A 25592-nucleotide genomic window follows, 5' to 3' on the forward strand; every position below is an offset into this window, starting at 1 on the left:
ACACGACCATCAACTTTCTATTGAATATTATTGTGAAATTTATTCCTTTTTTGTAGGACAGTATTCATTTTTGGATGCATTTCTCATTTTACATACTAAGTTACTGAAAAGATGATATAATTATATAGAAATTTGCTTTTCAGTTTGGGGACAATTCAATTATATAAGATACAATTTAGCAATAATTCCAAATGAAACCACTTGGCTAACAGTTACTAAAATTAACAATAGGACATCCCCCCACCCCCACCAGTGGAGCAGACGGTTGAGCACAGCACTGTGAAGCTCTCCGCCACTTCTGCAGCGCTGGTGATCCCAGCCGGCCAGCGAGAATCCCACATGGCACGGCAGACCTCTCCTGTCTCACCGCGGCTCTCCTCAGCAGTGTATTTCAGTCAGTCTGCCTGTTCTGTTCCCCGCTCTGTCTCTGGTGAATACTCTCACCCTCCCATGCATCTGGACTGCACCCTGGTTCTGGTACACATGAATAAATAAATCTTAAAAAAAAAATTAAAAAAAATAAAATTAATGATGTACTTTCAAAATGGTAAATTTAAGTGCCAGATACTAAAAACATGTACTTCTCCACAGGATTAGTTGAACTTGAGTCATGTCTCCCAGATTTTGTAACACAACCCCGAATCAAACCTCCAAAACCCAAAGTCACAACTACCAAAACTGGTTTCCTAAAGAGGGCGGCAAGGATGGACCATGAGTTGGCAGAAGTTCATAAGGTATCATCTTTAGCTGGAAGATAAAATGCTTCTTGTAGGACTTTTGCAGCGGGTACAGCACTCTAAAGATTGCACTTTGTCTTGGGCAGCAGTGTCCCATGGTTCTCAACATCTAGCCCTACATTCTTTCTCCCCTCTAGACACACTTTCAGTCTGTACTGTGTTTATTCAGTGGTTAACTTATCCTTAAGAATATTGTAGCAACTTTCTCTGAGCATAGCCATAGAGGATATCTTATTGAAGTTCTGATCTGTGGTGTCGCAGTGGGGGAAAATAAAGATGAGAACTGACATTAGTTGGTGTTACTTCAGGCACTGTTGGATAAGAGGAATAAGGTTCCTGAACCAAGTAAACCTCTGCGCTTTCTTCAAAGAAAACCAATACCTCAACCTCGGCTTCCAACCCCAACTTTGGAAATGAGTTCCAATGTAAGTATGAAACGTTTCGTTTGAAACGCTAAATTCAATATTGCTCTCAGTTTATTCTTCAGATAGTTTGGGTTCAAAACAAACCTAATTTAATAGTGTTAGTTTCTCAAGATCTCTATTTGTTGCCATTATTCTTATGTCTCAAACATTAAACACACACAAAAGCCTACAAAATGAAATGAAATCTAAGCCCAAATTCTTTTCAAGAATAAAAACACAATGCAAAAACAATCTTGGGCCTTCCTGGTGGCACAAGGGGTTAAGCACAGCACTGTGAAGCTATCCACAGCCTCTGCAGCACAAGTTCAATCCCCGACCAGCCAGGGAGCTACCCACGTGGCGCAGCAGACCTCTCCTGTCTCACCCGCTGCTCCCCTCAGCATTTCAGTCAGTCTGCCTGTTCTGTTCCCCACTCTGTCTCTGGTGAATCCTCTCACCCCCTGCACCTCTAGCCTATACCCCAGTTCTTGTCTGAATAAATAAATAAATCTTTGAAAAAAAAAAAGAAAAAACAATCTTCCCAAGAAAAATGGGCATCAGAAGGTAATCTACACAGATGTCAATAAAATAAGAAGATGAACTGATGACCAGTTACCATCACTATCTTCCCACGCTGGGAGGTGGCTGCTGACAGCCAGAGTCGGTGAGGAAAGAGACGCTAGAGGTGACACCAAGCCAGGCTGGCCTCTGAGGGAGGGCTCACTCAGAGTCACCCTGACCAGGGCTAGACCTTCACCTATACATCCTCAGACTCAGTTTGGGCAATGTATCAGTCAGTTAGTACTTAAAGGACTGACTAAGACTAAACAAACATAGAGGAAACGGCTAGAGATGCCACAGCGTATTTGTTGTGATGAAAAATGTATTTACAAAAGCAGTTGTAAAGGGGATGTTATAAGCCTGTCGGGTTAGCCCATGAGCTCCCAGTATCAGGCAATTTTTACAAAAGCCAAATTGTATTCAGCAGTTTGTGGGACTTTGCCAGAAGGAGGGAAATCTCACTAATGCCTCTGATAGATCACCTCTATGGAGGTTCTGGAATGCCCCCACAGACTGGACAGCACCCCCCTTTCTAGACTCTGTGCTGACCCCTCTTACATATATTAATATCACTATATGACTGTTGCTTTCTTTCGCATTCAGAGGCAACTTAATTTGATTTGCAGACTGTTCTTTTGCTTTTTTCACATAGTTATATAAGGTGATTTTTGTGAATGGCTAATCTTACCTATTATATTCTGACTTTACCAGCTTAGCTAAATGCTTCTGAGACAATCTAGACTCTGTCAGACTAGCAGTATTCTTTGCTCATGATAATATATGAATAACATTTGCAAAAGGGATGATATAAAGATTTTGCTGAAAAGGAGAATAGAAGTATAAAATACAAAAATGACTTAATTTATAGGTATTACTGCATGACAGTGGGTGAATTTTTTGCTTTTGATATGATTTGTTAATGATATTTATGATGAAAAATAATAAATATTAATGGTACAGCAAGTGACATATAAAATGCTATATGTTCAGTGAGGGTGGGGATAGTGTTTTATTTCTCTTTAAATTGTTCTGGTAACTAGCATAGTGTCTTTTGTTTGATATAAGTCTTCAAAAATTATATGATGCTTTTTGCTGCTGTTCTCAAACTGCTTGCTTCTGTCTTTGTTCTTTTAGGAAGAAGAAGATATAGAAATGGCTGTGATCTACCTTCAAAAGTTACTCCGGGGAAGAGTTGTTCAGAACATGGTTTGTAGGGCCCAACCAGTGGCCCAGAGTTTCTCCTTTGAGAATAGATTTGTAGACTGCATTTGTGCTTGGTTCCTTGAAGTGAATTCTCTCTTGCACTCTGCTGTCCCATGGAACTACACTCTTAAATTAACTACTCATTCCCTTCCAGTTTGCCCAGCTAGGTGGCACAATGTCAAGGAGAAAAGAGGAAGGACTTGCTGTTATTTGCCAGTTGTAACTAAAGCATTGTGAACCTAATTTCTAATCCTTGGGATTACTAAATCCAGCATTTTTCTTATCTGAACTTTGACTATTAAAGCATCACAAATTAAGTGTATATTCCCTATTTTTTTTTTAAAGATTTATCTATTCATGCATATAAGAATTGGGGTACAGGCCAGAGGTGGGGGGGGTGAGAGGATTCACTAGAGACAGAGTGGGGAGCAGAACAAGCAGATTGACTGAAAACACTGCTGAGGGGAGCAGCGGGCAAGGCAGGAGAGGTCTGCTGCACCATGTGGGTATCTCCCTGGCTGGGGGTCGAACTCATGCTGCAGTGGCTGCAGATAGCTTCATAGATTGCATCTTAACCCCTTGTGCCACCAGGGAGGCTCCTATATTCCCTAATTTTATACATAGTCATAACACAGTTCTTTGAGTTTTGTGTAGCACCAGTAACACCTGAATTAAAATGAGATAGCTAAATAATATGAACTATTTTTGGACTCCTACTATATGTCCACATTAGACATTCTTTGCTTGACATATCTCATCTTACTTTCTTTCCTATCAGTAACTCTTTTTCAGAGACAGGTGGTCTGCGTCAGAGAGACATTATGTTAACTACCCCCAAATTCAACACTGGTCTTCCTGACTATAAAGCCTTAATCACATTAATTTTGGTGTTAGAGCAAGCACATTTTAATTTAAGAAACAGACTGACAGAAAACCCCTAGCTACGATATTATCTTCTCCCAGACAGCTATAACTCTTAAGAGATTCATTTATGATGAGAAAGTCCAGGAAAGATGGGCAAGCTTCTTGTGTACAGCATTATTTACTCTTCTTTCAGTGTTTTCCCAGGAAGTCCGCAGTTAAGTTCAGACAGCATATTGTGTATTACAGACCAGCGGCAGAGCCCCTGGAAAAGAAACCATGACCAAAACATGTATTATCCCACTCTTCTTAGGGAAGGAACACAAAAATGAGGGGAAGGTTTTAGTTTTTTAGTGTGACCCCATAGTCATTCCCTGTTTTTGAGGGGCAATTAAGAAAATCGAATAAAGAGCTGATAACTAAGTTCATGGGAGTTGAAGGTGTAAAAAGGGGGCTGAACTTGAGCTCTGAGAAATAACCTGCTGTGGTCCCAAAAGGCAGTGTGGAACCCACTATTGACAAGTGCCTCACAGCTCACTGCAGGCAAATCTTAGTGCCTGCTGCAAGGGAGGCTGATTTGCAAATCTCTCTGATTTGATTTGACACAGATGTTTGAAGGGAAAGAAAAGCGACTGGAGCTGATCCAGGAACTGCGCACCAGCCACGCACTACAAGAAGATGACAGGCTGGTGAAGAAAGCTGAGAAGCAAGTGACCTTGGCTTTACAGCGGCAGAGGAACTTGCATGAACACAAGGTTCTTTGCTTTGTTACTTTCTTATTACATTTTCTCACTCTTATAATAACAATAAATGAAATGACACGAAAGAAATGTCCCCCATAATCCTGTGGCTCTATCACGTTCAACAATTATTTCCTTTTCCTTTTTATTGAGGTAACTTTAGTTTACAACTCTGTATTGGTTCCAAGTGTACAGCTTCTCACCTCAGCAACTACATATCTTACACCATCGTCTACCGGCCAGTTGCCCCCCTCCACCTATTCCTTCTCCTCTTTTTTCATCTTTAGAAACCACCATTGTGTTGTTAGAATAAGGTTTTGTTTGTTTGATTGCTTTTTCTTTATATTCCACAAATAAGTGGAATCATACAGTATTTTCCTTGTCTTATTTCACATAGGATAATCACCTTACTATCCACCCATGTTGTTACAAATGGCAAGATTTCATCTTTTTGATGACTGAGTAGTAGTCCCTTGTCTTTCTATACAAAAATCACCATTTGTTGACTAGTGCTACAGTTAACACAAGGGTATATATATATATATCTTTTCAAATTATTGTTCTCATATTCTTCTGTAAAAATCTCGAAGTGGGATTACTAGATCATGTGGTTGTTCTACAAAGCAACATTTTTAAACAATGTTGCTGCAGCCAATATTTGAATGGTATGTACCCTTACTCGATTGGTCTTTTTTCCTTTATTTGCAAAAAAACCCACCTTTTAGAAGGCTTTTCCCTTTGAATTTTTCTTAAATATTTGGTGAATCTAAATATTAGTTAGTGGGAGCTTAACAGAATGAATAATAAAAGCAATAAAAAATGAGAAATGAGATTTATTTTAAAATATCAGTGCTTACTTATAAGTTTTGGAGCTGTCTATAGCTCATGCTGGTCAAACTGCATTTTAAATATATTAGTATCTCAGAATGTTCTGTGACTTTCATCATGACCTCTCGGCTCTGAGACTCCTGATAACAATTGGTAATTGCATCTCTGACCCAACAACTGCAAAAATTTTTCCTTTTCTCTTCTGATCTTTGTTTATATCTATCCAGATTTTGTTGTTGTTGACTACAGTGTAGATGCACTTTTACTACCTTCTTCATGTATCAAAAAATCAGTGTGAATAGAATCAATTTGCACAGAGATTACTGTTGTTAAGAAGTAAATTTATTGCAAAGTTAATATGACCCAACTTTAGTAACACATGTAACACTTGTGCTGGCAACTGGGCATAAAAGGTAAGCAGCTTGAAAATGGGTACAATGCCATCATTTACATGGTGGCAGGACTGTGGATTGTTGCTGACTTTTGGGAAGTTGGGATAGGGGAAGAAGGAAGAGGAAGAAAGTCACAGACTGTGAAATATAGTAAAGATACCTGAAAAAAAAAGAAAGTGTAGACACTGGAGTCTCTGAATCTGAAGTTACAAGAGTCCTGGAAATGATGGAGGCAGAACTGCTTTTTCATCCTGACAGGAAGCACAATTAGTACCCTAGAAGCATCAGGTTGCAGGAACTCAATGGACAAATGTCTTCCTTGGTTCGTCAAGGTTTCTTTTTTTTTTTTTTCTTTTTTTTTTTCTTGCTTTATTCTCTATATATTTTTTTTATTGTTATATTCCCCATACAATTGCAGCCCCCCCATTCTGACCCCAATCCCTCCCCTCCCGCCCCCGCCCCCCTAAAAGTGTCTCTGGTTCATAGTTTTTTGTTGATTTTGATTTTCACTTTCTTATAGTTATTCATTTTCCTGGTCCCTTATTTAAGTTTTCTAGATTCCTGCTATGAGTGAGACCATCCGGTATTTTTCTTTTTCTTTTTGGCTTATTTCGCTGAGCATGATCCCTTCCAGCGCCATCCATGTTGCTGCAAATTGCATGTGTTTATCTTTTTTGAATGCTGAGTAATATTCCATGGTATATATGTACCACATCTTCTTGATCCAGTCATCTATTTTTGGGCATTTGGATTGTTTCCAAAGCTTAGCTATTGTAAACAGTGCTGCTATAAACATAAGGGTGCAGGTGTTGTTTGGAATTGATGTTTCTGTGTCCTTTGGGTAAATACCTAGGAGTGGAATTGCTGGATCATATGGAAGCTCTATGTTTAGTAGGTCCAGAAATCTCCACACAGCTTTCCACAGTGGTTGGACCAGTTTGCACTCCCACCAACAGTGCAGAAGAGTTCCTTTTTCTCCACACCCTCGCCAACATTTGTTGTTGCTAGTTTTTTTAATATGTGCCATTCTCACTGGTGTAAGATGGTATCTCATGGTAGTTTTGATTTGCATTTCCCTGATGACAAGTGATGTTGAACATTTTTTCATATGCCTGGTGGCCATTTGCATTTCCTCTTCAGAGAAGTTTCTTTTTAGCTCTTCTGCCCATTTTTTGACTGGATTATTTTCTTTGTTGTTGTTGAGTCTCATCAGCTCTTTGCAGATTTTTGTGATCAGTCCTTTATCATTAGTGTTGGGTGCAAAAATGTTCTCCCAGTTGGTGGGGTTTCTCTTTGTTTTTGTTATTGTCTCTTTTGCTGTGCAAAAGCTCTTTAATTTGATGTAGTCCCAGCTGTTTATCTTTGCCTTCACTATCACTGCTTTGGGTGATGTGTCTGTAAAGATGTCTTTGAGGTGCATGTCATGTAGTGTTTTGCCTATATTTCCTTCTATATATTTTATGGTTTCAGGTCTTATGTCTAGTTCTTTAATCCATTTTGAGTTGATTTTTGTGTATGGTGTGAGGTAGTGGTCAAGCTTCATTCTTTTGCATGTAGCGACCCAGTTTTCCCAGCACCATTTATTGAACAAACTTTCTTTGCTCCAATGCATATTCTTTGCTCCTTTGTCAAAGATTAGTTGACCATAAATCTGTGGGTTTATTTCTGGATTTTCTATTCGATTCCATTGGTCTGTATGTCTGTTCTTGTTCCAATACCATGCAGTTTTGATGATTATGGCTTTGTAGTAGAGTTTGAAGTCTGGGAGTGTGATGCCTCCATTCCCTTCTTTTTTTTTCAGGAGAGCTTTGGCTATTCGGGGTTTTTTGTGATTCCATATGAATTTCATCAATAATTGTTCTATTTCTTTGAAGAATGACATTGAAATTTTGATTGGAATAGCATTGAATCTGTATATTGCTTTTGGAAGGATGGCCATTTTAATAATGTTTATTCTTCTGTGTATATATACCACATCTTCTTGATCCAGTCTATTTTTGGGCATTTGGGTTGTTTCCAGGTTTTACAAAGGATACAATTTTTTTTTAAATACTTTTATTCTCCATGTCAAAGCCAGGGCAGAGTGATGCGTAAGTAGATACTGGGGCTTATTTCTGGATAAGAACACCAGGTCCCTGGTTAACCTCGGCGATCTATAGACATAAGCTTTTTCCTATTTCAAAGGTAATTAATTACTTTGAAGTCATTGGAAAGAATAAAATGTCCATAATTTTCTACTTTCATGTTATTCAAGTTCTTAAAATTTCCCAAACTTGTACTAATGGACCAAGCATAAAAAAAAAAAAAATCATGAGTGAATTTCTATTACATTCCAATACTATCTTTTAATAAAAGCCTTGATATTTCATGTCTGGGCAAATACACTTTACTTTCAGGATAAGACTGAAAGGGGAAAGAAAGACATTTTGTGTGTTTACTAAAAGGATTTTTTTGCTAAGCACTCTTCATAATCTGCAGATAGAATCCATCAGTGGCTGACTGAGCAATGTAATTTCTCATGTCTCAATCTGTGTCCTAAGTTTTCCTAGTAAGATTCCTTGGGACGTGGCCAGTCCAGAGACAGTATTCCTAATAAAAACTAAGCGCATGGCAAAATCACTGTTAAGAGGGGCCTCCCCGGTGGCGCAGCGGTTGAGCAGACCTCTCCTGCCGTGCGCCGCTCCCCTCAGCAGTGTACTTCGGTCCTTCTGCCTGCTCTGCTCCCTGCTCTGGCTCTGGTGAATTCTCTCACCCTCCCGCGCTTCTGACTGTACCCAGTGCTTGCATAAATAAATAAATAAATAAATAAATAAATAAATAAATCTAAAAAAAAAATAAAAATAAAAAAAAAAATCACTGTTAAGAGCTCTGGGTAACCCAGCACCTCATCATAAAAGTCACCTTTCTTTTTTTTTTTTTTCAAGTTTGATGGTTTTATTTAAAATATGCCACAATTAAGTTAGCTTACTCTTATTTAAAATATACTTCAAGAAAAATCTCTCTCAGCTTTTCATGATTACCATGTATGGCACAAAATTTCTCATACATATTCTCTCATGGAATTTGTTCCATTAATGGATATGATTATTTTCAAGGTGTCCCTTGTTGAAAACCACCTGGCGGGCCTGGAAGGCAGGGTGCTGGCGGACATGCTGGACTTCCTGTCCAAGGAGCTGGTGAGGCTGCAGGAGGAGCGGCGGGTCCACGCCTTCGCCATGCTGGCCGAGCGCCAGCGGAGGATGCGCGAAGCCGAGGAGAGCGGCCGGCGCCAGGTGGAGCAGAGGCGCCTGCGGGAAGAGGACGAGATATTTAAGCAGGTCGGTGGGTGCCGCTGGTTGCCTATAGGGGCAGGGTGGTCACTGGGCAGGTTTTTTGTTTGTTTTTTTTAAAGAGTCATTTATTTGTTTGTTTGTTTGTTTGTTTATTTATTTATTTATACAAAAGCGCGGGAGGGTGAGAGAATTCACCAGAGCCAGAGCGGGGAGCAGAGCAGGCAGAAGGACCGAAGTACACTGCTGAGGGGAGCAGCGGGCGGCAGGAGAGGTCTGCGCGCCATGTGGGACCCTCCTCTGGTGGCCGGGGAGCAGCCGGGGATCGAACCGTTGCCGCAGAGGCTGCGGGCAGCTTCGCGACCCAGCGCTCAACCGCTGCGCCACCGGGGAGCAGGTTTTATGAACCCAACAGACTGGGTAAAGCAGGAGGCCTGGAGCCCTCGGTGGCTTTCTCAGGCTTTTATTGAGCTTTACATGCATTGCAGCAACCGGGTACACGGCAGGCAGGGGTGCTGGGGGGGCCACGAGGCCAGGAGGCCTCCAGGCCCCAGGCAAGTCTTCACTCTGGGCTTCTCTGGCTCCTTTCTCTCCTCTTCTCTCCTGCCTCTCTCCTCTCCTACTTCTCTTGGTGACTATCCCAATACTCCTCCACGGCCCACAGAAGTAAACAGCACTATAATATAACAACTGCAGGTGCCCCATCAGGCAGGGCAATCCTAATGGTGGGAGGGCAGAAAACCCTGAAAACTAATTTGCCTTACACTGACTGGAGCGGCTTGTAAGGAGTCAAAACGAAGGAAACGCATGGTATGAAATGACAGTCGTTTTTGAATGTACTCAGTAAATGTGTATAGGCTAGGTAATACACAAAGGCATTGTAGGATCCTTGGGAGGGAAAACCCGACGTGAGCACTTTTGTCCTGGAGCGTAACTACCATATACCATGCAGATAAGAGTAGAATTAGAAGGTGTGTTGACTCTCATGAAGGAAGCAAATGGGACCCACTGCTGACAAGAGCAAAGCCAGGATCTTGAGGCAAGGCCATTGACTCTGAAGCCTGAACCTTCCTGCCATGTTGCATTGCCCACCTTCTGGTGGAAGAACCGCAATTCTGAAATGGGGTAGATGGTCGGGGGGCGGGGGGCGTCTAGTGGGGAGAGGCTGCTCAGAATATGTAGGTGAATCAGAAACAGACTGGATAGATGGTTAAGATGAAAAAAAAGATCAGTGAGGACAGCATTGACTCAATAAAGGAAATTGATGCACTTAAAAAAAAGCTTAACCAATGTTTGTACATTTTGGGGTCTTGTTTATTATTGTTTTGTTTACTATTGCTATTTTCAATAACTGGGGTTTTTGTGGGGTTTTGTAGGTGGTAAAAGTGCACCAAAGTACTATAACATCCTATTTGGAAGACATAATACTGAATACTGAAGAGAATACGGCAGAAGAACAAGCCAGGGCAGAAATTGAGAAGATAGCTCAGGAAATCAATGACATTGCTTATGAAATGGAAAACCGGTAAGCACCAGGGGAACAGAATGGACAGTCCATTTGCTGTTACTCATAATTTTTTCAAGAATGTGAGATTTGACCATCAAGTAGAAAGATAAATATCCCATGCCAGTGTTTTTTGTTTGTTTATTCGTTTTTAGTGTATTTCTTTAGAGCCAAATCCTATATGGCAGCAGTAAACTGTATGTGCAGTATTACTTGGACTTCATTTCACCCTGGTGTTTTAGGCGTCCGTGTTTAAGTTCTATCGCTAACATCCTTCCCTGTCAGGCAGGGTAAATGAATTACATGGTCAAATCTCAATTTTCCATGGAGTTAACCAAGCTCACCAGGAATTTGAGATTTCAGATCACCTAATTGAGACAAAGACTATGGTGGGATTTGAGCAATGGCACATATTACACAAGCAAGGAGGGTCTAAGAATAAGGCAGCAGCTCAAACAAGGCAACAAAGGCAGTGGTTTAATTTGTTGCTTCATTTTTCAGTCGGACTCATCTTCAGTCAGAGGAAATTGTTGCTGAGTTGGTTTATAGTTTCCTGATCCCAGAAGTACAGAAGGCCTTTGTCAAAGAAAAAGGTAAGCCAATGTAAATGCTTCACTTTAAGATTTTTTTTTCAAGATATATTTTTAGTAACTAAGAGATTTATAACTGAGCAGTTTTAAGTTAGGAAAATTTCTGAAGAAGAATCATTGTTTTCTGTTTGACGTTTGTCAAGTTCTCTTCGTGCTGTCTGATTCCAGAATATAATCACCTCTAAAGTAAATGGGTGTTGGTCTAACAAGTTTGACAGTGTCTCAAGGTCCAAACCTTCTTTAAGAGGCAGTGCCAAGCTTCCAGAAGAGGTGTGTTTTGTGATTTAATTTTTTAAAGCAAAGAACAAATGTTGAGGGCAGGCAGGAATTTGAAACTAGCATCCTTTTGGAGGAGGCATAGCACTCGCAGGGTGGGTGCTGAGGAGCTGGGATGCCTGGAGGGCCTCAATCTTCCCTGCTGCTCAGCTGGTGCCATGAACATCGTCTTTTGCTGCTGGATTGTATCTCAGTATAAATATCCTCATCCATCATTTGTCGAAAGTGGAATGTTTTTGAAAATTGATGCTTCCAGTCAATAGAGAAGGGAGAGAGAAAAATATGTCTAAAAAAATAGGAACAGCAGAAAGAAGGATATTCTTCTGGAACTTTCAGACTGTTGGTACAGATTTCATCCCAGAAGGAAAGAAGGTGCAACCAGGAGAAGATCCAAACTGAAGTAAATAACAGCTCAGAAGGTTTTAGAATTATACAGGGGCATTGTGGACAGGTTTACAAGAAAAGTGTGTAATGTATCAGATCACCCAACCCAGGATAAAGGAATGGTGATGTTCTAATACATTAGAAGGGAAAAAAGAAATCTTATTTTCCCACTAACTGATTATACTGTAATTTTTTAACTAGTAGCCTCTAGTAATAAGCATTTAGTTTGATGTGTTTTCCTATAATTAGCAGTACTGCAGTCCATGTATTTTGCACATATCCAGGTCATGCTTCTGAAAGTAAATTCCTAGCAATATAATGCTGGGCATTTCATGTTTTGATAGATTACTAGATTACCCACATAAAAAAGATAAAAAAGATTTTTCTAATTCATGTTCTCATCACAAGTACATGATAGTGCCTTTATTAACAAAATTAAAATTTTAGATCAAATAACATTTCTGTGTCACCTTATATTATTAAAGTGATCTTGTGTTTACCAGATCCTTGAGAAATTATGCAACCTTTTTTACTTCTAGGTGGGAAGTAATATCAGCCTGCTTCAGATTAATTCCCCTTGAGGGAATTGAAGGAGAGGAGGAAATAGTTTAATAATTACTAGTTTGTAACTACTTTCCCCAGTTGCTCCTAGGAGGGCAGGGAAGGAGCCAGAGGGGGCCGTTGATCTGAAGAATCTGAAAGAATTCATCTGGACAAGTCCTTAGCCTTTTTCCTTTGTACTTCTGCAAAATCAAGGAAGTCAAATGGGCAGGGATACACACTAGGACCCTCTCTTTCTCTTACCAAATATAATAAAACCATACATATTATATTACCCAAAATTAAGATAATATTGCATACAGGCCATTTTAAGATGTCTAATTTTTGAAAGCTGCTGGATTAGAAAAACAAACATTTAAGAGACCTGTGTAGATGTAAAATAACAGTAACTGCCAACATTTAAACGTATGCTAAGTTCCAGACAATGTACCAAGTGTTTGAAAAAAGGACGTTATCTCAGTTTCTTACAACAGCTGTGTGTTCTTATTTTTCTGTTAAGGAAATTATTGCTTAAGGACTTTATATGACTTTCAAATTTGAACCATGATCTGTATAATTTCAAACCCCCATTTTTTTCAGCTATACTACTGTTAGGCTCTATGGGTTGCTGACTGATTTACCTCATGGAGACTAGCTAATACCTGAACAGCACAGAATTTGCAGAACATTTTACCACTCTTTACTAGCTTTATGATTTTGGGCAAATTACGTAATCTCTCTGGATCTCATATCCCATATCTGAAAATGGGAATATTAGTAATGCTGTATTTTAGGGATGTGGGTGGTTTATATGAATAATTATATGCCAACTGCTTAAAACAGGACTGGCACAAAAAAAAGGACAATTGCTAACTGTTAATATCATCATCATGATTGCCCCTTTTCAGGGGACATGGGAAGCTTAATGTACTAAATGCAGATAATATTTTTAAAATATGGAGCTAGGACCATCCTCTTAAACCCATGAACTTAGAAAATCATCGTCAATCAAGTATCCTCCGTATTAGGAACTAAGGCCCAGAGAGTAGTATGAGACAATGCCTGTACTTTTAAATCATTTACCATTTAGATAGAAAGCAAAATATAACTCAGATGCAGTCCTTGGATGTTGAATGGGTTGGTAGAAACTAGAGTGAAGCAAATGTAGACATGGCGGACATGTCAGAGGACACTCCCTAGAGGAGCTGGAACTTGACCTGGGCTCTGCAAAAAGGGTAGGATTTGGGGTGCAGGCATTCCAGGTCAGGAAGCTGCTGAGAAGTGGAGTGGAGCCAAGTCTGTAGGGAAGAATAGGTTTGGACGGAACCAAAGAGTGGGAACAGAGGGTACAGCAGTAATACGATTTGGGTGTGGTTGCCTAAGGTACTCTTCTAAAATGGAGAGCAGGTTGTTCTTATATAACCTAGTCAGCCATCAGCCAGGGAATATGTGGCTTTCAAAATTACAATTTCTGTCATCACTCCTTGAAAATCTTTGGGCATGATTTCATTCAGATTTTCAGAGTAAACATTCTTCTGTCACTTTGGTACAGTGAGGAACGCACAGCGGAAGCATATTCTTGCAGCCCATGAGATCATCCACAGGCACACGGAAGCCATGATCAGAGCGGCTGCTGAACAGCAGCAAAATGAGGAAGGAACTCAAGAAGCTGAGAAAGGAACTCAAAGTGAGGAAAGCAGCTAAGGTGAGTTTGATTTTTATCTGGAGGAAAGGAGAGGAAGAAAGGACAAGCTACCTTGTTCAGCTGAACTCTGACAATCATAATGTGAACAGATTGTCCATTGCTGAAGAAAAAAATAAGCTCTCCCATTCAAATTGGCACTTTTCATCTAGATGATGGAATTGACTTTAAATTATTAGAGTATAGCATTGATATTATACCAGTTGGACTTTTGTGACTCTAAATTATTTTTTAATAGGTTCTTTTAGCATGTGGCTGTGCTCCTTCACAAATATAGCTATAGAATATGTTTGTGTTGTAAGAAAACTTGTTTCTGTGGAGGTAGAGAAGATATATCTTGCCTAACGCATTGTGCTGGTTCTAAGCACAGTCTGCCCAGTCCTCGTCCAGATGATTTCTGCAGTGCCCACCAGGTTTTGGTCTCAACTAAACAGTCACACTCATGGGACTACCCACCATAGGCCACATTTGGTATGATTTGAGTAACAATCTGCTCCAGCAGGGCAGTGCCAGGCTTTTCTCTCCCTGTGAGACCTTGTACACACAGAATATATTTTCTTTAGCTCTCAGGTGCAAGGAAAAGAGAATCAGATTGGGTGGGTGCAAGGACAGCCCTGACTTATATGCTTCAGAGACTAGTATCTCTTATAAAGTTCCATAGGCAGCGCTTCTAGGGTCCTCAGATTGCATTTACCCAGTCGCAAAAATAGGCACTCAGGAGCGTTTAAAGGCATGGTTTCCTAGTAAGTCTTAGTAGCCGTAATTCTTTCCAGTCAGATGCTACTTAGAGGTAGCATTTAGGGGTCATTTATACCTTAAGCAGTGTTGCCTAGTAGTAGTTTCATTGACCCACAGGGAGTCACTTAAAAGTAAAATTCTCCTGTGAAGGGGGAAAGGAATAAACCCTTTGGCTGTAACTCTTCCCTCAGTCCTTTCATGGTGCAGGCACATGGTGCCCATTACTGTGGCCTGACGGTGCTATCAGACGACAGGAAGATGCTAAAGTTGACAGAGAAGTTTTAGGCTGGCATTCAGAAGGTTTGGATGTTGACTAGCTTTGCCATAACTGTGTAGTAGAGAAATCTATAATAATGCTGAGAAATTTTTATATATCAGGAATGGATGGAGTAAGCAGAATATAAACTGTAAAAAATGGAAAATTTGAGATGCATATTGAAGAAACTTTGCCTGATAGACATTTATAGAATGTAATAACTGCAAAATGCACATTCCCTTCAAGCATACACAGAACATTTAACAAAAACTGACAATACGTTATCATCAAGCATGTCTCAGCTATTTCAAAGAATTGAAATCATGCGAACTGCGTTCTCTGATTAAAATGCAGTGAAGCTAGAAATCACTTACAAGATAATCCCAATATATTTGAAATTAAGAAATACCGGTTTAAACAACCTGCTCATTAAAGAAAGTATCAGAATAGAAATTAGAAAATATTTTTGAACAGAAAAATGACAAAAATGCTATGTGTCAAGTTTGTGGAATGCTGCTACTATGGCACTTTATAATCTTAAAGTGATATTTGATAAGGTGAAAATAAGACGGAGTATCCTTTTCGAGAAATTAGATGGCAAAGCAAAAATAAAAGGATGGAAACAATAAAATAAAAAATAACAGCAGAAATTAAAATAGCTGTGTCTTCTGATTCTATGTAGGATAGCTGTACAGATTAGGGAAAATAATAGGTATGTTATAAATGCCATCTTTTTAAAGGCTTTACAGAGCTGTGGGAATAGAGGGAACCAGGTAAACTAAATTGTAGCAAGGACAGAGTCTTTCCTAACTGGCCTGAGGCTGCTGGCTATTTTCTTCCTGGGAGCACTGGCTGAGCATGGGCACCTGCTAAGAATTAGGCTTATGAAAAGCAGAGGAATTTTATTTACTAAGAGGAAGAGAAACCAACAAAACTTTATAAGTCTGTGTGGAGTAGGACAATGGATTGTGACCCAGCCAAAAGATGACATTTCCCCCCACAGAATGTCCTTTTTAGGTTTTTTTTTTTTTTAAAGATTTATTTATTTATACAAGAATCGGGGTACAAGCCAAATGCGTGGGAAGGTGAGAGGACCCACCAGAGACAGAGCGGGGAACAGAACAGGCAGATTGATGAAATACACTGCTGAGGGGAGCAGCGGGCAAGACAGGAGAGGTCTGCCGTGCCATGTGGGACCCTCACTGGCCAGCCGGGATCGAACCTGTGCTGCAGAGGCTGCGGACAGCTTCACAGCGCGGCGCTTAACCACCTGCGGCACCAGGGGAGGCCCCGTTTTAGGTTTTTGGTAGGTACCCTTTCACTAGTTTGAATCTGTCTTGTAGAAATTAGCCAGCAGTGTCAATGGTGATCTTCATTCAGTCTCATGGATTCAACTGTTGCTAATTTATCCTTCCATGGAAAAATTTTTTTTAATGTGTGGCTATTTTCAGCTATTCAAAAATAGCTGAATATCCTGACTTTCCCTGCCACACTTGTGTTCAATGACTTAACAATGGCCAAGTTTCTTTAAGAAAGCTACCCTTAACCACTAATTTTAAAACACAGAATGACTATGGAAATTAGCTTTTGTACAGAATTGGTAATTTTTTAAATGAATCCAGCCTAAAATTTCAAGGCACAGCAGAACTTATATGCAGCACTTATACTATGGTAAAGTCATTTCAATGACAACTAGCATTGTGTGAATTACAAGCAATGTGAAATTGTTTTACATACTTCCTGTGCTGTCAAAAGTTGAAATAAGAAGCAAACTCTCCATTCCCACACATATCTGCAACAAATTTAATTTCTGATCTTAACTACGTTTTCAGGAGTGGTTCTTGGATCTTGACATAAGTTGAAAGGAAATTTCCATATTTCAAAATCTGATTATGCAATGGAGCCATGTCTACTTAACCTTTAATCGGAAGTGATTAATCTGCCTTATAATAACTTCCCAAAAGGCAAATATCAAGGGAGGAAACTAATGAAATCCTATAAATGCCTTCTAAGCAACAAATATCCACAATTTAAAAAATATACCAGTATCAATATTGGTAGGACCAATATGTGTGAAAGACATTCTCAAAGCTAAAATGGGGGGAATTCTCATTGCTATTAACACATGAACAATTGCAGTTGATTTTGATGATTTGAACCCCAATTAAATAAAATGTTATCCCTTAAATAAGAATTTCATTTTTCTCATTAGTGGGCCTGTATTACAAAAAACTGTAATTATTAGTACTATTTCCTTTAATTGAAATAACATTGCATTATATCATATAAGTTCCAGGTGGGCATCATTAAAAATTAACATGTGTATATGCTATATCACGTTCACCATTAAAAGGCTAATTCTATCCTTCACCACATAATTGACCCCTTCTATCTGATTTATCCACCCCTTCTTCCCCTTCCCTTTGGTAATCACTAATTGGTTTTATAGTCTAAAAGTGTACTTTTATTTTATTTAGTTCATCCATATTAGTAGCACATTTTGAATTTTATTAATAAAACATTTGTGAAAATTTGTCTTTTCTCATTTGAATGCATAATATCCTTCTCTTTGTCTTTTGGCCTACAAAACCTAAAATACTTATTAGCAGGCCTGCTACAGAAAAAGTTTGTGAGTCTTCACAACTCTTCACAACTGAAATGAATAAAGCAGAACTAAATACAAAACAGCATGACTGAATCTTATAAATACAGTGACGATCCAAAGAAGCCAAATCTAAGAAATATCTACAGAACATGTCTATTTATGTGCAGTTCAGAGTCAGCACTGAACTCTAATGTTTAGGAGTACATTCTTAGAAAAGCAAAGACTGTGATTACTATAAAAATCAACAAAAAGCAGAACAGTGATTAATTTTAGGTGGTAGGGGGAGGAGGGTTGTGATGGGGCGGGGGGGTAACCCAATTTCTGGGGTTTCTTGACCTGAATAGTAGTTGCACAGATGGATACTTTACATTAATTAGACTGCACATTGGTTTTCTGTACTTCCCTCTATGTGTCATATTGATAATAAAATTTAGAAATGTGTGTGAATACAAATACATATATGTATGTATGAATGTATGGATGCATGGTATATTGGGTGGGGCTGTCTGACTTCAAAGGCAGGGCCCTGTGTAATTGTATCACAGTATTTTTTTAAATGAATTGATCTGATGATGATGATTTCTAAAAAGGTGACATAATCATAAACATTTGTGTTGTTTTTTACAGATTGTGATCTTTTTTAAGAAAGCTGTATAAATCATCAGAAAGAATTCCAGTAGTCTCTGCTTTTCCCAGGATGTGCAGCTCTCATGAGCTTGTCAATGTGTACTTCATGAGCGAAGAGATTTTTTTTTCTGTAAAATCCCAGTGATTTGAAATGATTTTTAGTAATAATAATCAAAAGGAGTTTTATTCCTTGTCATGTTTCCTAGATGCTCTACTACAAGTTTTCTCATGTCTCGTTTTAACATTTTATTAAATGTGAGGTTATGTTAGCTTGTTGAATCAAACAAAAAGAATTATTACTGATTATTTCTTAAGTAGTTTTGGTTTTCTAGCCATAGTATATTGTATTATCTACTCGGGCTGAAAATATGCATAACCCATGACCCAGCATTTCATCTCCTAGATACATACCCAATAGAAATGCATAAGTATGTGCATGAACAGGCAGGGGAAGAATGTTACGAGCAGTACTATTCATGAGAGCTCCCTGCAATGAAAAATTAATTGTGGTATATCTATTCAGGGGCCTGTCAGTGCACCATTGAGCCTTAGATCTGGGAAGTATTTTCATGCAACATAAAAAGAGTACTGTTGGAGAGCAATCTGCCCATCCTGTGTGTTGACAACATTAGGGTGAAATGAATCCCTCCTTAATTAAAGCTCAACAAGTAGGAAAAACAATTAATAAAAGCATCAATGGGGACCCATAGTAAAGAGTTTATAAAAGAAAATGTATTTTACCCTGAAGACAGATAAAAAACCTATCTTAGAAAACATCTTACTGTAGAAAACAAGAAAAGCTTCAGAAACTATCTGCTTGGTCCTAATAGGAGGCAAAAGGAGATGGTCTCTTAGGAAAATGAAGCAGAGAATAGTAAGCACAGAGAAGACCGAAAAACAGACCAGGTGTAGGCTAAAAAGGAAAGACTGGCTAAGAAGAAAAAAATACAGAGAGATTAAAAATCTAATGACATCAATTTATGCACAGTTAAGAAGATAGCTATCACAACAGAAAATTACAATTTTCCTGACAAATTTGTTAAGTCATATGGCATGGGATGGAGAGGAAAGGACAAACATGAAAATGATGAGCTCTTCCAATTTGTTGGCATAAAGATGTTCATAGTAGTCTTTTATGATCCTCTATATTGGAGATGTCTGTTAAAACTTCTCTTTCATTTCTGAGTCAGCTTATTAGAGTTTTTTCCCTAGAGTTTTCTCTAGTCTAGCTAGAGGTTTATCTATTTTGTTTATTTTTTTTTTTCAAAGAACCAGATTTTGGTTTCATTTTTTAAACCCCGGCGGCACAGCGGGTTGAGCGCAGCACTGTGAAGCTGCCTGCAGCCTTCGCAGAGCCGATTCGATTGCAGGCCGGCCAGGGAGATTCCCACACGGTGCAGCAGACCTCTCTCCTCTAGATTTGGCGCCGGCTGCGCCCTTCAGCAGTGTATTTTGGTCATCTGCCTGCTCTGCTCCCTACTCTCTCTCGCTCTGTCTCTGGTGATTCCTCTCACCCTCCCGCACCTCTGGCTTGTACCCCAGCTCTTGTATAAAAATAAATGAATCTTTAAAAATAAAAAAAGAATTCATATAGAAGTAAATAAAATAGAAACAATAAAGTTATAATAAAAAATATTCTGAGTTAAAAAAATTTACCGATTTGTGAATTTACAATGTCCTAGGAAAACTAGATCGAAACTTTTTTCCCTTGAGGATCACTAGCAAAAGTACTGCACAAATAAGGGGCCATTGAATTTTTTTTCTTTAAAAATGTTCCCCAGAAAAGCTGTGTGGAGATTTCTGGACCTACTAAACATAGAGCTTCCATATGACCCAGCAATTCCACTCCTAGGTATTTACCCAAAGGACACAGAAACATCAATTCCAAAGAACACCTGCACCCCTATGTTTATAGCAGCACTGTTTACAATAGCTAAGCTTTGGAAACAACCCAAATGCCCAAAAATAGATGACTGGATCAAGAAGATGTGGTACATATATACCATGGAATATTACTCAGCATTCAAAAAAGATAAACACATGCAATTTGCTGCAACATGGATGGCGCTGGAAGGGATCATGCTCAGCGAAATAAGCCAAAAAGAAAAAGAAAAATACCGGATGGTCTCACTCATAGCAGGAATCTAGAAAACTTAAATAAGGGACCAGGAAAATGAATAACTATAAGAAAGTGAAAATCAAAATCAACAAAAAACTATGAACCAGAGACACTTTTAGGGGGACGGGGGCGGGAGGGGAGGGATTGGGGTCAGAATGGGGGGCTGCAATTGTATGGGGAATATAACAATAAAATTTATAAAAAAAAAAAAAATGTTCCCCAGAACAAGGCAAAGGTTATATTATTCACTTGTGAAATAAAAAATCAAGAACACAATGATTGGTGAGTTAGGGATGATAGGATAAATGATTGGGGGTTGTGGGGGGGCTGGCACAGCAGGGAACAACAGACTTTCTCTGTAAAGACCCAGATAGTAACTATTTTAACCTTTGCAGGCCCTTGCTCTCTGTTGCAACTACTCAACTTTACTCTTACAGGATGAAAGTAGCAGTGAATAACACAAATGAATGAACATGCTGTGTGCTAATAGAACTTTGTTTTCAAAAACTGGCAGCAGGCTAGATTTGGCACACGTGGCTGTTGTTTGCCCATTCCTGGTATATCGCAGTGAACTCAATTTAAATCTTATTTTGAAAAGTGATTTAAAGTAATTTCTAATAAATAATGTAATGAAACTTAAAATATTGTCTCTAAATCATCATCCTTATATAGACTCCTAAATCTAAGCTTTCTATTTAGACAAAACGGAAACTATGAAGTATTCCAGAATTCTCATTGAATAATAGAAGTTTTCAAGGAGGTGAAAACACTTACTTTTCTGATACACTGGCAGACTCTACTTATCAGGCCTTGACTTAAAACACCCCAACTTTCATAATTGTTGCTTTGGGAAAATGAGACACATTGAGTGATGAGCAAAGCTCATATTTAAAGCCATGTGATCATGGCAACTGGAGACATGTAATGGATTAGGGCTAGACTAATACAATCAACAGCACTGCACAATTACAACGGCCTGATTTTTGAGGTAGAGAAAAAAAATTTCGCATAGATGCATAATCAAGAGTAGTGAAGATTTATGCCTTTTTACAGAGGCAGTGCCTCGCCTCAACAGTCAATGTAAAATCCAATGGCAGTAAAAGTCGCTTTGGGATGAGCAACCATTAGCATGAAATTATTAGAGATTCCAGATTCCTGAAGTGCAAAGCTCCCAGACAAGGAAACTGTCCCTCCCCAAGTATTGACCACACAGAGACTTGCCATGGAAGACATATTTTCAGTCAGGTCTTAATGACATTTGTCTTACTCAAGCCAAAAAGTGATACAGGGCAAGGTTGTAATACCTGGACTTCCCAACATCACATATTACACTTGGTTGTAACTGTAGTTCTGAGGTGGAGGCAGGAGCTGTGCCTCTTGTTTTCAGTTGTTTTTTATTCTTGGTGCTGGCAGACTCTGGCATATGGTGTTCTCCAAGTAAGTATTTATTGAATGAAGTTGTACATACTTTATGTTTGTCCAAGCAAGAAGATTCCTCTAAGGTGTCCTCATGGGATCAAAGCCCCTCTCCGTGTCTGGCCTTGGCAATCCCCTGTTCCAGGAGCCTCCGAGGGCCTCCAAGAGCATACCCCAGTGGGGTGGTAACAGATTTTGAGGACAACCTGATTGGTTGATAAGTACCTTTTCCCCTAGTTTATCCCATTAGTGCATCACTCCTTTAGTTGACTCTTCTTCATCTAGGTCATCCTTGTAGGAAGGCAAAACATAAATGAAATCACACTAAGGAAAATCCCTAAGCTTATCAGATCTACTTGTCGCTTACGAGTGATTTAGGAGTGCCACGTTTCTGGTTTTGGCAAGAGAAAATAAAGTGTAAAATGGTGGTTGGGGACTCAAATTTCACCTACTTCTCATCTGTGCTGCCCTTAATAATTTGAGTGTATTCTCTGAGCTTGGAGCTAACGTGAAAACTACATTTATAGCCTCAAGAGGCCAGGCAGCCCTGCAGCCTGTCTCCTGTCCACTGGCCCGTGACACTTGACAGACCCAGAGGACAGGGAATCCAGAAGATCCCTGCAGAAGCCTGCCAACAGTGTCTTTGCCTCAGTGGTTTTATAGTCCTGTTTCTGCTGTAAATAATTGACCATTGTTTAAAGAGAGAGAAGGCTGGGTCCTTGTAAGAGAGAGGGCATTTCAGAGATGGTGAAAGCTATATATTTTACCCATAACACAAGGGTTTCTGGCAAGCTGCCCTAGTCTAGGATGCTGGCCTTTTTTTGTTAAGCTTAGAAATGCCAGTCTTTACAGAAAGCCCTAGTTTATTAAATAAAAGATTTTGTTATTTTTTAGAGCAGTTTTTAGTTCACTGCAACCTTGAGATAAGGTACAGAGATTCTCTCTCTGTCCCACGCCCCACACATGCAGTTTTCCCCTTGTCAACATTCCCCACCAGAGTGGCACATTTCTGTCAATCAATGAATCTACTGGGACACATCATCACCCAGAGTCCATAGTTTACTTTAGAGTTCACTCTTGGTGGACATTGCATGGGTTTGGATAAATATGTAGTGACATGTATCCCCCCATTATACTAGGGATACATGGACGGGCTGCTTCTACTGGAACTGAAATCCAGCATTTCACTTCTAGGTTCTCCTTGCCAAGGTCCAATTCAGCCTCCCAACCAGTGGAAGTTATAATCCAATGCTCCCCATCCCTAGCAGGATCCCTGTGGACAGACTGAAACTTGACTGACAGAAAGGAGCCCCGGACCATGGGTCCTGGTCACCACTGCTGGCGGCAGAGCCCAGCAGTGAGCTGTGCAAGCCATCTTATTTTTTGCATTTGGTTGGGAAGAGCAAGCCAGCAACCACTTGAGAAATGATGACACTTAGAAATCCCAGACTGAAATCTTCCCTCCCACCTCTTCCCCGCCCCGCCCCGCCCCGCCCCCAGGGGAAAATTGAGTGGAAGAGAAGAAACCAATTTAGCTAAAAAATTAAAAAAAAAAAAAAAAAAAAAAAACCACAAACCTTAGATATTCTTGCTTATATCATCAGAAGGGCTGGATTAAAACATGTAATTCAACATAAAAACAATCAAATCAGGAAATAAGTGTTAAGAAACCCAAAATTTGACATGCAGATGACTGTGGTAATTTTTTGGAACTCCTCAGTTCTCTTCTCCACCTATCTGCTCCGTCTCCATCCTTCTCCCTCTGCCTTTCTCATTGTAGCAGATGACACTGCTTTACTCTTCTCAGAAGCCTGCGCTTCATTTGCATTTTATATGGGAGCAGTTTCCACTCCCCACATCTGCCATAAAGTAGCCTTTAAAACAAAGCAAAAGAAAGAGACTAATCCTATGAAACCCCCCCCCTAGGGTTTCCCAGTTCTACCCCCAGGAGTGCTAGAGCAGCCAGCAGAGCTGCTGCTTGGGAGCCTGCAGGGTCAGGTTGAGGATTGAGGACCTGGGGCTCTAGCAGGGCCTTGTGAGGAGAGCGTCATAGAACCTTCCTCCCTTGGTCCAGGCTCCCTGCTCCTCCTGGTGGGCACCTTTCTGGAGGTTGGGGGGCAGGTCACAGTCATGAACTGTGCTCATGCCCTCACTTCACACTCCCTCTCCTTGCATAACCTGTGTTGCTGTTCATATGCTGTCCCCCTGACTTTCACAGCAAGTGACATTGTCCAGGAAGGCAGGTTAGACAAAGGAAGAAGCAATAGGAGATCTAAGATCAAACTAACTTTGCCTCAGTGTCTAAAGCGCAGAGAGCGTCAGATGCATGAAATTTGCTCTGAAGTAGTAAGACCCAAAGAAGATACTAGTAACATTCTTCTCCTGTGTTTTACAGTGAAGACAGCTGAGAGGAAAAATGTGGGGAGCACATAATGGGAGTAAATACGGTAATCTGTTCATTTGCAAGTTCAGGTGCTGGACTTGGGACTCAGGAGTGCCAGGTGGGGGCCCATTTAGAGCCGGGACTAAGTGCAAACCTGCACTGAAATGTAGGTGAGAGACAAGATTGGTTCGTATTCTGGGAAATAATAACCTCTGACTTGGACAGGAAGTGCTGCCTTTACTTCAGCGGAAGCCTCCGCCTCTCCATTCACGTCTGTGAAAAGCAAAAGGTGAAGCTAATCCTCCAGCCTCTAACAAGGAAGCTATTTCAGATGTGCTGATATTTTGATTGCTCTTTTGTCCTTGATTGTTTGAAGTGGACCCCATAGAAGCAGTCAGAGTCAAGTTTCCACCAAGCAGGTATGTTTTTTCATTCTCTCTTGCTGAGGGTCAACTGCCCTTCAGCAACTTGCAAAAGAAATGTGGGGACCCACGTATATTTTATGTTTGAGGTCGGAATCGTGGTGGGTTGTGTAGCAGATTTCCTGCTGCTCTCCTCATTTCCAGGTTGGAAAAAACCCCAAAGACGATCATCTATACTGAGCCCCATTAGTTCTGTCCCCATGCCACATTTGCCTCCTAGAGAAGTAATGATTGTGGAAAACTTCGTCCTAAACGATCACCTTGAGTCATTCATATTATCAGCTCCCTCTCTGTTGTTGGACTGGAGTCTCTTTTCTCTTGAGAATGTGAGAAAATCCCACATCTTTTTTCCCTTGAGAAAATACCACATCCAGCACTGTGGGCGCTGGGAAAAAGCCCCCGCTCCTCTTAGCTTGCAAGGTTAGTGCTGGCAGCCCCCCACCCCCAGCTAATGCTGAGACCCAGCAGATAACAGTCACAGGTCCTGAGCACTCAGCATGGTGGGGGGAAGTCCCACGCCTCTATATAGCCCTGTGACTGAGTTGGACCTGGATCATGGGATTTCTACCTCATTTGAAGGGTGGCACCTTCTCCCACAGAACTGAGCCTCCTTACATGTGCTTAGCACCACCTAGCCCTCCTTCTTCCTGCATCACAACACAACCTGGCCTATCCTGTGCCCTTGACCTTTGCCTTAGGGAAGCTATGTGTCTGGGGAGGGCAGCAGTTCACCTCTGTGGCCACTGCATCTTGACTAAGTGCATCATTCATGGCAGCTCCCACACAGATGCTTTGCAGTTCTGCTGCTGGGAAGACTGGTGGTCACCACCAGACAGCAGAGAGACTAGAGCGCCTCCACTGGGATGGGCATATGATCTCTAATGATATGGTCAGACTGTAAAATATTCTACACAAGGCCCCAGAGGTTGCTACTTATTATATTAATTGGTTAATAGGCAAGATTATTTTTCCACACAACAAAAATACTTCTTTAAAACGCATTTTGGTTGTATGATAAAAGACTAAACCAGGTTT

The 25592-nt window shown here is 40.2% G+C and overlaps 1 protein-coding gene across 1 annotated transcript in view; it reads left to right on the forward strand.

The window, feature by feature from the left end:
• Positions 1-13993, forward strand: part of CFAP91 (cilia and flagella associated protein 91) — a gene marked incomplete at both ends in the record, with an annotated part of 34464 nt that extends 20471 nt beyond the window's left edge. The window contains 8 exons of the mRNA XM_084232672.1: positions 592-734; positions 1046-1162; positions 2837-2908; positions 4375-4521; positions 8822-9043; positions 10372-10520; positions 11001-11092; positions 13842-13993. Coding sequence (XP_084088798.1) covers positions 592-734; positions 1046-1162; positions 2837-2908; positions 4375-4521; positions 8822-9043; positions 10372-10520; positions 11001-11092; positions 13842-13993 — 1094 coding nt within the window. The remainder of the gene's footprint in view (positions 1-591; positions 735-1045; positions 1163-2836; positions 2909-4374; positions 4522-8821; positions 9044-10371; positions 10521-11000; positions 11093-13841) is intronic.
• Between the last annotated feature and the right edge of the window lie 11599 nt (positions 13994-25592).

The sequence above is a fragment of the Talpa europaea genome, assembly GCF_964194135.1.
Source record: "Talpa europaea genome assembly, chromosome: 4".
Lineage (NCBI taxonomy): Eukaryota > Metazoa > Chordata > Mammalia > Eulipotyphla > Talpidae > Talpa > Talpa europaea.